Genomic DNA, 14,937 nt, shown 5'->3' with positions numbered 1-14,937 from the left:
ATATGTATGTATTGAGGCAGAGTTAACCACATGACCCGTCCCAATATCATGACGCACATTGAACACATGATCATTTAGGTACAATTGCATTGCAACCTTACGCATCAAATCAAAGTCAATTGAGACAAATAAGTTCTGCTACAAGAAACCATGACAATTGCTGTTAGCAACTCAAATTTATTCCATAACGCTTTTATACCCACGTCCGTTCACACTCCCCATTCTGGGCCTACGTTCCCAATGCTCCAAGAACAGGTAAAGAACACTTTCCTTAGACGAACCAGCATAAGTCTGAGCTCGAGATCCATACCCTTAACAAACAACACGTTATCAGGATGTTTATACTGGTTAATTTGATGCGAACGCTCTGATAACCATTGACAATGCCCAGCCGGCGACAAAAAATAATAATATCCTGCCGGAATGCGTAAGAGGGTCAGTACAAAGCCACCTGCTACCTGATATAGAAATTTGCACTCAGGGGAAAGGTAATATCATTTATTTAGGGGCAGTTTATGGGAGTTACGTAACTAAATCAAAATGTTGGTGGGAATATGCAGTTTTTTGTAAATAAAAAGGTTCTACGTCTTGATCTTTGAACCTATACTTATTTTATTTTTATTTATTAACTATGGAACTCCTTACCCGTTGGCATTAGACGCGCTCAATCTCTTGCTGTGTTTAAAAAATCACTCAAAGAACATTATTTATCTCTCCTTTAGTGTTTATATAGTACATAGTTATTTTTACCCTGTTGCTGACATGCTGCTGTCATACTTAGCTATGTTTCGGTTAATTATATATATATTTATATGTATGTCTATTTGTATTCCTTATATGTGTATGTTTATTCACTGTAATTGTGTGTGTGAATGTAGGCTTCATAAAGGTTTAGCAACACCTACTTTTTCTCTATTTCCGCTACCCAAAGGTTGTCTGGAAGAGATCGCTTTTTAGCGATAAGACCGCCTGTTGTCTGCCTCTACATTTAATCAATTGTTTATTTTTCTTGTATCTTTTTACTGAGGTGTGCCAATAAAGAGTATTCTATTCTATTCTATGGTATGTATAATATTTCCGGGTTCAGTTACGGTTTTGTAAGATTTAGGAAACCAATGAGGTTTACTTCTCGGGATTCTAAATATCTGGAATGCCACAAATTGTTATCAATTCTTTTAAAAACACAGTTGACAGAGCTTATCTCTGGCCCTGATCACTACCATCCAAATTATGCGGGCGTGAAGATACGATAAACAAGTTACGCATATGTATGCAATACGGTTCTTCAGTACATTGACAGTTAAACTTTGATATCTGATACGTGACACGATATCGGGCTTTTCACTTCAAAATGACTTATCCAGATTTCGTTTTTCCTTTCAGTAGATAACATATTGCGTTTCTGAATCACAAGCGATCCGTTTATTGCACCACGAAAATCTACAAACTGTTTCAGAAATCGTCAAAGTTTGCAGAGAACATAAAAAGTTGATAAAGCTATCAGTACCTACCCCTAGTGTAAATATTTTCGACAGCGAAACGTGACGTACGCGTTTGCGTTAAGTGTCATTTTGTATGAGATTTTTGACTTTCCAAAACGTCCCGCTTGGCGCGCTGTTCAAAAACCCATACAAAATGAGACTTAACGCAAACGCGTACGTCACGTTTCGCTATCGACTAAATTTACACTAGGGGTACTGAAGCCGGCATCGTTCACACATGTCGCCATGTAGGTAGTCTCAATAAGAAATTTTGTTGATAATATCTGGAGTGGACGGAGTTCATTGAGTTATTTGATTTAGTAGTTGTTCTTGGTATTCTTAATAAAACCATTAAACAATTTTCTGGCAAGAAACTTTATTTCGGATGACCACATTTTTCACTTAAGTCTTAAATTTTATCTCGTAACATTGCTTAACACTTAATATTTGTTTAAATGTTTATATACCTATATATATTAGCTATATCTACGAGTACAGATCGTGTCATTCACGATGACGCGTGCCTCGATGTGTATTGTCATGTTTTTAAAGGTAAGATTTGACAAATCTGTGCGTCATCGTGGCTGACATACACTATAGAATTTTATTCATGCGTGGCCATAACGTATTAAGTCCTCTCTCCTCCTCTAAATATCGATATCTAAAATATATCCCTTTATTTCTTGTTAATAAGAACTTGTTACTGGTTTCTTTAGACCCTTTAGGATTTTCTTTTTGTTTGATTCTCATTACAACTCTTTTCTATTTACAATCCAGTTTTCTGAACGCCGCGCCGTTCTATAAACCAATGTGACACGGTTTGCGTTTTTATTTTCATGTTCGGTAGCTTTGATATAGAATTGCATTCCAATTTGTACTGAATCTTGTTACAAACGAGGAGTCTGGTTTGCACGATTTTGAACTGAAATGTCAACTAAAGGCCAAATGTTTTATTTGCCGAACAAAATCCATTATTCTTGTCCCCCCGCGTTTTGGGTATCTTTCGATTTCAACAGTAGGGTCGTAAGATTCTATTTCATAGCTTTAAGAAATATTAAACGTGACATTCTCATATTTAATATTGGACATTGGATATATTCAATTTACTGTGAAAAATGTGTTTTCTTTTTTACCTAAGAAAGAATTGAGGGACATATTTTTCGTATGTCATGTACATGTACTTATGTTGACATACTGCAGCTCGACATTGACGGATTGAAGTAAATGCTAATAGATATCGAGAGTCGGCAACGTGCATGTAATACCGCCGGCGTCCATAGGCTACGGTGACTATGGTTGTTTGCCACCGACGTGGTATAAAAAAAAAAAATTAACGTTATAGTGGTATTCTCTTATCCAGTGACAGAATCGGTTGCCCAAATTATGCCATTCAATCTGTGACGTAACCCTCCAATCTCAAAAGTATCCTATCGACGCTATCGATAATTGAATACCACTTAACAATATGACTCAAGCCTAATGATTACAAGTGGCGTCAACAAGAGGGCAGTGTAATTAGTGAACCAATTAGAATTGCTCCGTTAGTGATAAACCAATAATTATGGGTCGTCGAACCTTTGCGTGCCGCTTTCCAGTTCGGTGGAGATGTCTGTGCCAGTACTTAGATAAACGCATCGGGTTTGTGTTTTGAACGTTCACTTTCTTACAGTACCTGTTAAAAATATGTGAAGGTACTTCCTGAAATATTTTTGTATAACATTAGGCCTTGGAAATAAGTGGATATAGTGGGGAAATAAGTGCAGAAATGTATGGAGCAGTATGCGCCGACAGCTACAGGGTAGGCAGATAGAAATAAACTGGATCAGCGGAACCGCCTTTACCCACTCCCTTTTTGGGGGTAGCCAAGAATTAATCTCGTGGTGATCATCAACTAACTTTAATACAAGGAACACTCGTGCTAAGCGGCATCGCCTGAGACAAATCGCATATACTCACTGCACTAACATCCCCTACTAATAAGACTGGGCTATTTACAAGTTTTTTTTTACGGAGGTCACAGACGTTATAGCCTTATAGCAGCAACTGCGAACAAGAAAAAGCTTTCATGTCATAAGTATCTTAAATTAAATGATTTTATATACCGAAAACCCTGACAAACGACCTGCCAAATTTTCTGACATAGCAAGTATAGCAACATCTGAAAAGCTCAGTACCCCTAGTGTAAATTTGATCGACATCATAACGTGACGAACACGTTTGCGTTAAGTCTCATTTTGTATAGGATTTTGAGTTTCCTAAACGTCCCGCTTGGCGCACTCTTTCTAAATCCAATACAAAATGAGACTAAACGCAAACGCGTACGTCACGTTTCGAAATCGAATTTATTTACACTAGGGGTACAGATCATCCTTTTTGCCTTGCTATCTAAACTTTTCTAAAGTAATTATAATGTTTGCAAAGGTTATATAACTGCCAGTAATATCCAATTAATTTCACGCCTTATTCCCAGTAGGCCGGCAAGCTCATATAGCGTCTCGTGGAAGATTGAATCTTTACGATAATGTCTACAACCGCCGCCGGACCGCACTTAAATTTCATCATTACACGAGCCACTGCTCTTATTACTATATTATTAACACACGCGTCAATTATCACCATTATTCTCTTGCATTATGAAGTAATTGATACTCTGAAAATTCCTTCGCTGCCATTAGGCGTTAGCCTTTGTAAATTAGAGTATCGATCAATCAAACGTTGCGAGGCCATCGATTCTAACGTAAATCATAGAGTGGCGATAATACTAGTTTCGTAACTAGCTCACTTCGCTTTTAATTAAAACACTTGATTAAAAATCGGCAATCTCGCAAAACAAATACGTCCCCCCTTTTATCAGATCTCTACGTCACAATAAACAAATCTCGGTGACATGCGTACTCCAAGCCGCTATCTTATCAAAGCAAGTGATTGTGCAAATGAGAACAGTTTATCAAGCGACTACAGACAGACTGGGCTGCTGCGAACTCTTCCGAGCCCTACCAATACGGTTCAGAATACGAATTGTTGCAGGCCCATTCCACCGTCCGCCGTCGTTTCGAGTGAACGTCGGAAAGAACTCGCGTAACTATCGTTAGAGTAGCGCGCGTAGTTCGTACCGGGCCATGCACAAGACCGCGCGACCCGTCCTAGGGCTATGGACACCCTCCTCGACAGGTTCAAGCGGGAGCAAGGAGGTCTCCGCCGCTCCCGATCCGTCCGAGCTTCCCTGCGATTGATCGGCAATCGCTTGCGCAGCAAGGACGAGGAACCTCCCGACGACGTTGACCTCAAACGCAACACCGTCGTTTTCACGACTGCCCAAATCTGGCCGACGGAAAGCTTCGACGTCGCGTACAAAGGCCTCGAAGGGACATACAAATCGAAAACCCCTACAATGGCGAAAAGGAAACCGGATGCGAAACCGAGAAGGAAGAGTGGTGATATCGATTTAAATTTGAAACCGCATAAACATGGAAAAGTGGAGAAAACAAAGTTCAGTGATTTCTTTACGAATAAAAAGTTAAAGAGTGCTTCAGCTAAGGAGTTGTTGGTGCCTGAAAAAATTCCTCCAAAAGCAGCAGCTATACTCCATATTCATTCCCCGGAAGAAAAGGGGAAGAAGAAGTTAAAGGGGATGGGGAAGTCGGAGTCTGCGAAGTCGATCGTGGATTCCGTGCCGCTGCGGCGCGTGCGCCGCGGGTCGGAGAGCGATATGTCGTGCGACGAGCCGCGGGGGCTCGTCAACCGAGCTTTTGTGTTTGGCACGCCGCCGAAGGACAGGAAATTGCCCAAGTCACCGTCCGCCTATCTAAGTACGTATATACTTTTTGAAGCTTTTAAATAGGTGTGACAGATTCGCACTATATTTTTTGTGACATGCATTTATATCGAGTTTTCTTCTCCAAGTAACTTAAAGAAAACAACTTATTTTACTTAGGCTTTATTGACTGGCTTCAGTCTTGTTTAGTCCCGTTTTACAATCATAATGTTTACCCATCTCAATGCCTAGATTACGAGTATGTGCATACTTATAATAAAATGTACGCAACTATCTAATCTGAACAAACTAAACTAAACCAATGTGCTTGATAACTATCTGAGATGATAGGCAGGAGCCTCTTATTTTGATAAAAGTATTAGGTACTTAGTAATTGCAGAGTTTTAATACCTAATGTGAGTTGGGACAAATTCGAAAGTGGGGTAATTTTGAAAATGGCAAATATCTACTAAACTACATAGAAGCTCTTCATACTTTAGGAACAGTAAGCAAGATGTACCAAAGTAAGCATTGCAGTAGCGTAAGTGTGAAAATTGCAGTGCTTCAGGTTTTAAAAATATGAGCAATTTTCAAAATTATCCCGCTTTCAAAGTTAGCCCAATACCTACACCTTAGGTACGAGTATATAGATTAACGCAGAAATTGTTATTTATATTCTAATGAGGTCGAGACTACTCGCATGTACTTCCATACTCGTATTTAGTTATTGATGAGTTTTAAAATAGACTTCAATAATATAATATAGACTATCCATTATCGAAATATAAAAAAAGGTAGCATAGAAACTGTTTATTTCCTAGTAAAGTTAACGGTAAACTGCTCAATTGATAGATTAGAATCAGCTTAGTAACGGTCTAATGTTGCGTGCTATAATTCCTTCATTATTAATACCGATTAGTATCTAATATTGGGTATCGTACTGGGGCCAATTCGACTTGTTTTGATGGCAATTTGTTACAAGTACATTATTACAACGTCTATAAAATATGGCCATATCATCCGCATTCATCGTACCGGTCTACAAATCGTTGAAATGCGTTTTATGGAAAATCTAAATATCTTGTCTGCCTCTACATTTAATAAATTGTTTCTTTACTTTTCTTTTATCTTTTTACTGAGGTTTGCCAATAAAGAGCATTCTATCTATCTATATCTAAAACAGTCGTGTCATATAGATGGCAGTCAACGCAAATTCTAAAGCATTAAAAGTAGGACCCTGAAATTAGGGGCATATATTCTTCAAATGATGTAGAGCTCCACTAAGAACAGAATTTTTGAAACTCAACCCCGAAGCGTGTGAACATGGGGTTGAAAGTAAAGCATACTCCCACCTTAAATCCGGCAACGCACTTACATTCCCTCTGATGTTGTATTCATGGGCGACGATCATCGCTAACCATCAAGCGATTCGACCACTCGTTTGGCTCCTACATCATAAAAAATAGTTATTAACGATTTGTACGTGGCGGCTACAGTCAGACCAAGATAAGTTGGCAGCGATTTTGACAGCCCAAACAGTGAAAGTGTTATTTTAAACGTCAAACTTCTATGAAATTATGACGTTTACTTAACACTTGCACAGACTGGGCAATCAAAATCGCTGCCAACTTATCTTGATCTGACTTGGTTTCGTTATATAGCAGCCACATGTCAGGATTGGCATTATCTGTATGTTTGCCAGGAATACTAAGTTAATGTGTTTGCTCACTTAATATTGACTAACATGCACAAATAACTTGTGCTAAAACAAACCATTTATTTTCTTCTGGCATATTGTATTGAGTTCTCTTAAGGTTCATTTTATCAAACAAAAAGGTAAACAAAGTGTTACTTTGTCAACACTGTTGGTTCGCAAAATATTAATAGCACACTTTAATCAGCTCAGTAATACTGCAGTCAAAGACAAATAAGTAGTTTGAATACAAATCTACATACAGGAAGTATGTATCGTGTAGATAGGTTTTACCCCAATAAAAATAAAGGATTATCCGAAATTTGGTATTGGGTAGGTAAAAAGTCCGTTAACAAAACAGGACCTACGTTTAAAATGTTATTTTCATGAATAACTATTGAAGACATTTATTGATACATTTTCGGTGGTTACGAATTTTTCATATTTTTTATTTGTTTTGAACGATGTTTGTGGTCAATACGACCGGACTAAAACGCAATTATGCATCACATTGCGCAACGCATTTCGCTGAAATTAAGTAAGTCTATTGACCGTAAACGTTGCAAGATCTGAAATTAACTTTTTTTAGGAATTTCGCCGACACTGATTATAGGTTACCAGACTTATTAGTAACGTAACCGATGATTAAAGTACCGCATTACACGCGTCTGTTCCGTCATTCTTTACAATAACACTTCGTAATAGATAAAGAATTTGATTACATTACAAAGAGATAGAACGTAACGTTCTAGCTAAGATAAATAGTGGGTCATTCTTATTTTATAAAGTAGAAGTAATTTTAAAACAATACAATTTTCTCAATGAAATTTCAACATGAAATGTATAAAATTTAGGAGTCTGCAGCCAGCTCGGTCGATTTTCACCTTCCCATACAAACGGAGTTTCGTTCTCATTTTAAAACTACGTGTTAGATTGTAATGAAACTTTGCACACACAATGACTTCAAGTATATCTATGCCTGTAATTAGTTTATATAGCTCCAGCTTCTAGAACAAACGAAATAAAGCAAAGATTAGTTTTGTGTAAAAAAAAAATTCGCTGCATTTTTTTAACTATGGTATCTGAAGCTACATAAATTAATTACAGGCATAGATATACCTCATACTATTGTAAGTACAAAGTTTCATAGCAATCTAGCTAGTCGTTTTGAAATGAGAGCCTAACTTCGTCTATGGAGAACCGAGCTTTCGGCGGACTCTTCATGTCAAAAGTTATATTTTTTTCTAAACACCAACCGTAAACAATAAACCTGTCTTTTGTCTACCACTTTTTTAAAAATTTAGGACTGATTTATTAGACAATTTTACCTAATAATAAACAGAAGCACTAGAAATTGCTATTTTAGCCCCAATTATCGTTACCGTAAACTTACCTAGACCGAAATTAAAGTTTAAAATAGCTTTAGTTTTATGACTGAATTGCCCGTAGTGACATTAGATTTTACGTCTACGAGCATTACTCGGGATTAAGCTCTAACTTCATTTCAGTTTTGACATCAAAGTTGAGGATTACGAAAATCTCACGCTATTTAACCGAAATATTCAAGTACCAGTCTTACCTGAAGGGTTTTAACAGTCTGTTATCGTAAATAATGCTGTTATAGTTCGTTTTTAGCATTAAAATGAAGATGAGCGATCGCGAACGTGTCTTTTTATTAAAAACCGCTTTTCAAAAATAAGTCACAGCAAATATGCAACAATAATAAATCATATACGATCTTTTACATTATTTTGCTTTCGTAAGTGTTTATATACAATTCCATAAAGCGGTTTTCAATAATTTTCAATAAAAAGACACGTCAAGATGTTAACCTTTTTTCTAATGCTGAAAAAACGAACTTATAGCAGAATAAATCGGTATTTGCTTGCCAGTCGTTGCCATGGTTACGGCCGCCTCTACTACGGCTTTATTGAATGAACGGGTGCTTCATTGAATGAATGAACATCTTTATTTTTAGGCAACTATTGACTCATAGCATTGAAAAGCGGTGGTGGCCGAGTGGATATGACGTCCGACTTTCAATCCGGAGGTCGCGGGTTCAAATCCTGGCTCGTACCAATGAGTTTTTCGGAACTTATGTACGAAATATCATTTGATATTTACCACTAGCTTTTCGGTGAAGGAAAACATCGTGAGGAAACCTGCATACATCTGAGAAGAAATTCAAAGGTGTATGTGAAGTCCCCAATCCGCATTGGGCTAGCGTGGGGACTATAGCCCGAGCCCTCTCGCACATGAGAGGAGGCCTGTGCCCAGCAGTGGGACGTATATAGGCTGAATTATTATTATTATTATTTATATTGACCCATAGATAAATACTTTAAAACTAGAATACTTATTATTATACTCTACATATATATTATACATATTATTATAAAATATATCTTTAAAAAAAACACAATTATGGTTGCGATGCAGTTCGCAACCCCGCAGTGTCAGGGAGCCGGCCGCGGTTTATTATGGGTATGACCGAGAATAATATTCTTAGGATACATATTTTGTTTACAATTTTGGCCAAATTCATTATACCTATACATACTTTTTTATCTTAAACAAATCTACGTAAACTCACGTACTCAAGATTAAAAGCAGATAAATTGAAAATATCTTTTAAGTATCAAAACACTCACGTGAATGTTAACGATATCTCCGAAATGTACACTTTGGCCCCTTTCATATAAAGATAAATTCTTCTAGTTTACATAGGACAGTGTCCATACAGGCACCTAATCCTTAAAATGAGCTCGTTTATTTTCTCGGCTAGCCCAAGTAAAATGGGTTACAGGAATAAATAGGAAAGTCGCGCCGTCCGTTGGTTTAGATTTAGGTACTTATGCGTACTATATGTTACGGTATTTTTAAATCCGTTAATTTCAAGGGCACATTCCTAAGCTTAAATTAAGCTTGTAACTTTCTCAAAGAAACCGGTATTCTAATTAACTCCATTTTGGTGATAATCAGTGATTTATTTTTATCTGATAAGGCCCCTACAAGTGTGTACACTGGCCTTTTGGCTGACTTTATACATTTGCTACTAAACGGATGATCGATAATTGGATATTCGAAATGTCATTGATATTTCATAGTCTTCAATTGTGTGGTGGATTTATATATAATGTCTATGTTACAACAACGCTATTAATAACTTTTTATGAATAATAAGAAAAGTGTTTTTTGATATTAACTATGCAGTTTCCTTAAATGTACTTAGCCATACCCCGAAGTTAACGGATTATAAAATAACACCGTGTGTAACAAATATTTAGACACAAACAAAAGACTAAAACCTGAAGGGGATAACATAGGAAATACGTTGTAGATTATTAGTTATTTTACAGTACATATGGTGCTACTTTCCCGCACGTGTGCGGGAATGAGCACTTTCCGTGCATAATGTCGAAACTTTAAAGAGTCATATGTACTGTACTCGCACGTGTAACGTTGTACGATACACGTGCGAATAGGTTATTCGCAATTCGTGTCGATTTAAAACACTGCCTTCGGTCATTTTTTAATTTATCACCACTCGTTGCGAATTTCCTATTTTCTGCACTTGTATTGTAAATATTATTGCGTTATACTTGATTCTAAGAAGAATTTTATTTCATTATTTAGTGGTAGGTAACGTACAACATTAATTAAATAAATAATTATAGTAGTAATCAAGTAATTCTGGCTGAAAGTAATAATTTTATTTCTATCAAAAGCGCTAATACTACTTGACCGCAATTTGTTTTAACAAAAATATGAATATTTACCGATTTAGGTAAATTAAATTCATAAATTATCCGTGTGTAAATTTTGCTTTTCTACTTAGGTTTTTGATAATAGTGTATTTAACCTTGCTACCTATAGGCTACACGTGCAGCCTATTTCATTTTAATTACCTACTTGATCTTAATAGTTTACATTGAACCAAGAGCGCTGTGCTGGTGGCCTAGCGGTGATGGCGTGCAAGTTTCGGAACGAGTTTTTCGGAACTTATATACGAAATATCATTTGATATTTACCAGTCGCTTTTCGGTAAAGGAAAACATCGTGAGGAAACCGGGCTAATCCCTATAAGACCTTGTTTACCCTTTGGGTTCGAAGGTCAGACTTCAGACGGCAGTCGCTTTCGACAACTATAACCTAATACCGCCATTTCTCGGGATTAAGCGGGTTTTTGAGCGGACCCCAGGCTCCCATGAATCGTGGTGGCAAAAAAGCCGGGATAACGCGAGGAAGATGAGTTTACATTCAACCAAAAACGTATAAACTTACATAATAAATTAGTAATGTCCTGGCAGCAGCCGGGTTGCTAGTTAAAGTTCAGTAAGTGGGCAAGTTGGCATAATTAAGAGTCCCCGGCAAGCTCGGCCGAATGTCACCTTCCCATACAAACGGAGTTTCATTTTTGAAAATACGTGGTTTATATAGCTCTAGCTTATAATAGGGGAAGAACTTCAGTCCTGATCCTTTTTGTGGTATCCCCAAAAGCCTAACGCGGCTCACCCTAAAGACCTACTGTCACTACAAAACCATTCAGCTCTAGAGAGAAACTACAGGCTTGAATCATTCCAAGGCGCTTATCAAGGCCTTCAGCAAAAAGGCGGCCTCGAATGCCTTAGCGCTGTCTAGGAACCAACTGCGCAACTTGGTAAGGGTGCTTACTGGGCACTGCGGCCTAAATAAGCACATGCTCACTATGGGGAAACGTGACATGGGGCGGTACAGACTCTGCATGGAGGCAGAGGAGACGCCTTTGCACATCCTCGCAGAGTGCCCTTGCCTAATGCGCACTCGTGACTCAATCCTGGGCAGACACACAATTACGTCCGGAGGATTTAAGGTCTCTCGAGATCAAGAGGATCCTGCAGCTATTTGAAGTTGCAGGTTTGCATCGAGGTGGGTGGCTGCTGTAGGTGGCGATCACAATAGATCAGGAATGGTCGCAGTGATATTTAAGCTGTAGAGCCTTACATAGCCCCTAACAAAGAAGAAGAAGAAGAAGAAGCTTATAATACAAACGAAATATAGCAAAAACAAGTTTTGTATGAAAAGCTTAAATTCGCTGTATTTTTTAACTATGTTATCTGAAGCTATACCTTATTTTATTGTAAATACAAAGTTACAAAGCAATCTAGCTTCTTGTTTTAAAATGAGAGCGTAACTAACTACGTTTGTATGGAGAACCGAGCTTGCTGGGGACTTAAGAACTTAGACCTTGTCAAAGCCAATCAAAATTTTAGCTCGTAATTTAGTCAACGGATCTGACATGTTTGTATTCATGTTACGACTACGTAACGTATGTTATTACATAAACAATCCTTTAAATGGATAAACACACGCCTGCAGTTTCTTATTTTCATTTGAATTGGATTTTATGGCCTAATTCATTATTAGCATAATGATAATGTTGCGTGTTGTTGGTTTCTATGTAGGTAAGTTATTTTAAATTAACATAAATATTTCAAAAAAATGTTTAGATCAGTACTTGTAAAGGATGGTCTTGGAAGAAAAACAGAAAACCGTTGCACAATAAATCCGTTTTTATACTAATTACGTATTTTTTATTACAAGCTTTTATTTAACTTGGTCTGTTAGTTTGTGTGGGTCAAAATCTTGGAAGCGAAGTTTGACCCACATCCCGATTTCCGATTGAGCTGAAAATTTGCGTACTTATGTAAGTCGGGTGAAAATGCAATATTATGGTACTATCGAGTAGATCTGATAATGGAGACAGGTGGTGGCCAAAAGAACGCAACCTAATTGTGTTTGGAGTTTTTAGAATTGTCTCGATGAGTATTAGTTGCCTGTGATAATAAAAGTAGTCAAAGATAAAAGCTTATACCAAGCTACAATTAGATTGTCAAATTCAATTCATTTTAAAAACATGCATATGTCCATAGTAGTTAGTAACAAAAGTCTAGTGTTAGTACAGATACATTCTTATATCACAGTCAATCATCCTAACCTTGTAAGCAATGTAAAGTTTTTAAATGCTATGGACTTTATGCGACGAATCCGCGGTTAGGAAAAGGATGCGCTCCGATTAGAACAGATTCGCCGCGTTAAATGTGAATCGTACTTTTTTATTTCCGATCAGATGTTACCTCGGCGTTACGGCGTAGAAAATCAGCCATTTCTCCACGCCGTGGGAACTCCACAAAACCCCTCATTGTAGTACTATTGTACACGACGATAATGAGTGCCAATGGGAGAGTTTGTACTTACATTAAGTGTTTCATTATGCGAAATTAAGTTTCTTGCCGTAAAACATGTGTTACCAGTTGTAAAACTTTTATTTTAATTGCCTACACTAAATTAACTGTTCTTTAGCGGTGCTATAAACTAAGAATAATGAGACTGCTTCTATTTGGAAGTTTTTCCCGCAGGGACTAACAGTATACTCGTAGTTGTTACAACTATTACAAGCCAAACTAAAGCGATTTAAGCGAGCGAAAATTTAAATCTAAGGGGACGTTTACTCCTGCCAGAAAGCAGTTGAATGAACTATAAAAAAATATAATAAGTAAATAATTATATGTCGCAGACCATCTCTTATGATGGCTGCGTTTGATGGAATGTCAAGCATTAGCCGATACAAGTTTGTTAGTAAATCAGTACCCCTAGTGTAAATTTAATCGACATCATAACGTGACGAACGCGTTTGCGTTAAGTGTCATTTTGTATAGGATTTTGAGTTTCCAAAACGTCCCGCTTGGCGCGCTCTTTCTAAATCACATACAAAATGAGACTAAACGCAAACGCGTACGTCACGTTTCGAAATCGAATTTATTTACACTAGGGGTACTGAAAAACGAACTATCAATTTATTTACTTAACTAGCTTAGAATTAAAAAATAAAATAAACAAATTAAAAAATAAGCTCAACATACAGTCACCAGTGTTTGACAACATGCATGGACGTCCACCGGGCTAACATGGGGTTGTCCCAGCGGTTAGCAAACACGCTCAAGATGCGATTGGGACTGCCGCGCAGACTGCACATGAGCGAGGCACACCTCTTCATGACGGCCAAATAAAATAGTCTATGCTTATACGGGGAAATAGTCTATGCTTGAGTATGTTTAACTGCGATACAGTAAATTTTATATGTCCCGCGAACAGCTGCTTTAATGGATTGGTTCCTGGCTGATTCTGATGACAGTCCCATAAGGGCTGGCATCCTAAGAGGAACCGTCAGTCAGATTGGAATTGGAAAATGTCGCAGTCAACCTCAGTACATTCCTATAATATTATTTTAACCACATCTAACCACACAGAAAAGCGCTTTTATCTTCAATCGTTCAGGTAATCAAGTTTGAAAACGGTAATCGTGTTAATCAAAGTAAAGCGCCCGGAAATGATCTGTTAAATAACAATCGGCGGAGGCGGCCGCGGAATGATTTGTTTTCCATCACAACTCGTTTCCGATTACTTCCCGTCCTGGGGGAGATTTACGCGAAATTGGGGCGGGAAATATGAAAATAATGGAGAATATACAAGTACATTTTAAATTACAAACGAAAGCGAATGTAAAAAAAACAACCTCATTTTACTTATTGCTCGCACACGCTCCTAAATTATCTGCCATATTATAAATATTTTTCGAAATATATTTATATTATAAGCCTATACGGTGTCCCACTGCTGGGCCAGCCCCCCCCCCCTCCCCCCTTTTCCACTCGTCTCGGTTTTGAGCAATCTCCGGCCAGTCATTGAGACATGCATCCAGGTCGTCCCGCCATCTGGGCCTACCAGATCCTCGCCAGTCTTGCGGCACCCATACCGTGGTTTTTTTAGTCCACCTCTACATTCTTAAAAGTCTCATAAAAAATAGACGTCGATTCCATGTCTGTGGTATATTAAAATTTCGCCTGGGAGTTTCTGGACGTCATGTTTATTACCTCATTTCTAAATTGAACAGCTTAACAACCTTACCGATATATATGTTCTCACACTAAGAGTATGTAAGCAGAAATATAATGAGATTGAGAATTACC

At 37.7% G+C, this 14,937-nt stretch overlaps 1 protein-coding gene across 1 annotated transcript in view; it reads left to right on the top strand.

Moving 5' to 3' along the window:
- Nucleotides 1–3,850: 3,850 nt before the first annotated feature.
- Nucleotides 3,851–14,937, top strand: part of LOC133521900 (ankyrin repeat and fibronectin type-III domain-containing protein 1-like) — a 69,434-nt gene continuing 58,347 nt past the window's right edge. The window contains exon 1 of the mRNA XM_061857020.1: nt 3,851–5,290. Coding sequence (XP_061713004.1) covers nt 4,633–5,290 — 658 coding nt within the window. The 5' untranslated portion in view covers nt 3,851–4,632. The remainder of the gene's footprint in view (nt 5,291–14,937) is intronic.

The sequence above is a fragment of the Cydia pomonella genome, chromosome 10 (assembly GCF_033807575.1).
Source record: "Cydia pomonella isolate Wapato2018A chromosome 10, ilCydPomo1, whole genome shotgun sequence".
Taxonomy (NCBI): Eukaryota; Metazoa; Arthropoda; class Insecta; order Lepidoptera; family Tortricidae; genus Cydia; species Cydia pomonella.
The sequence above is the reverse complement of the archived record's forward strand: the minus strand, read 5'-3'. Positions and strand labels throughout refer to the sequence as shown.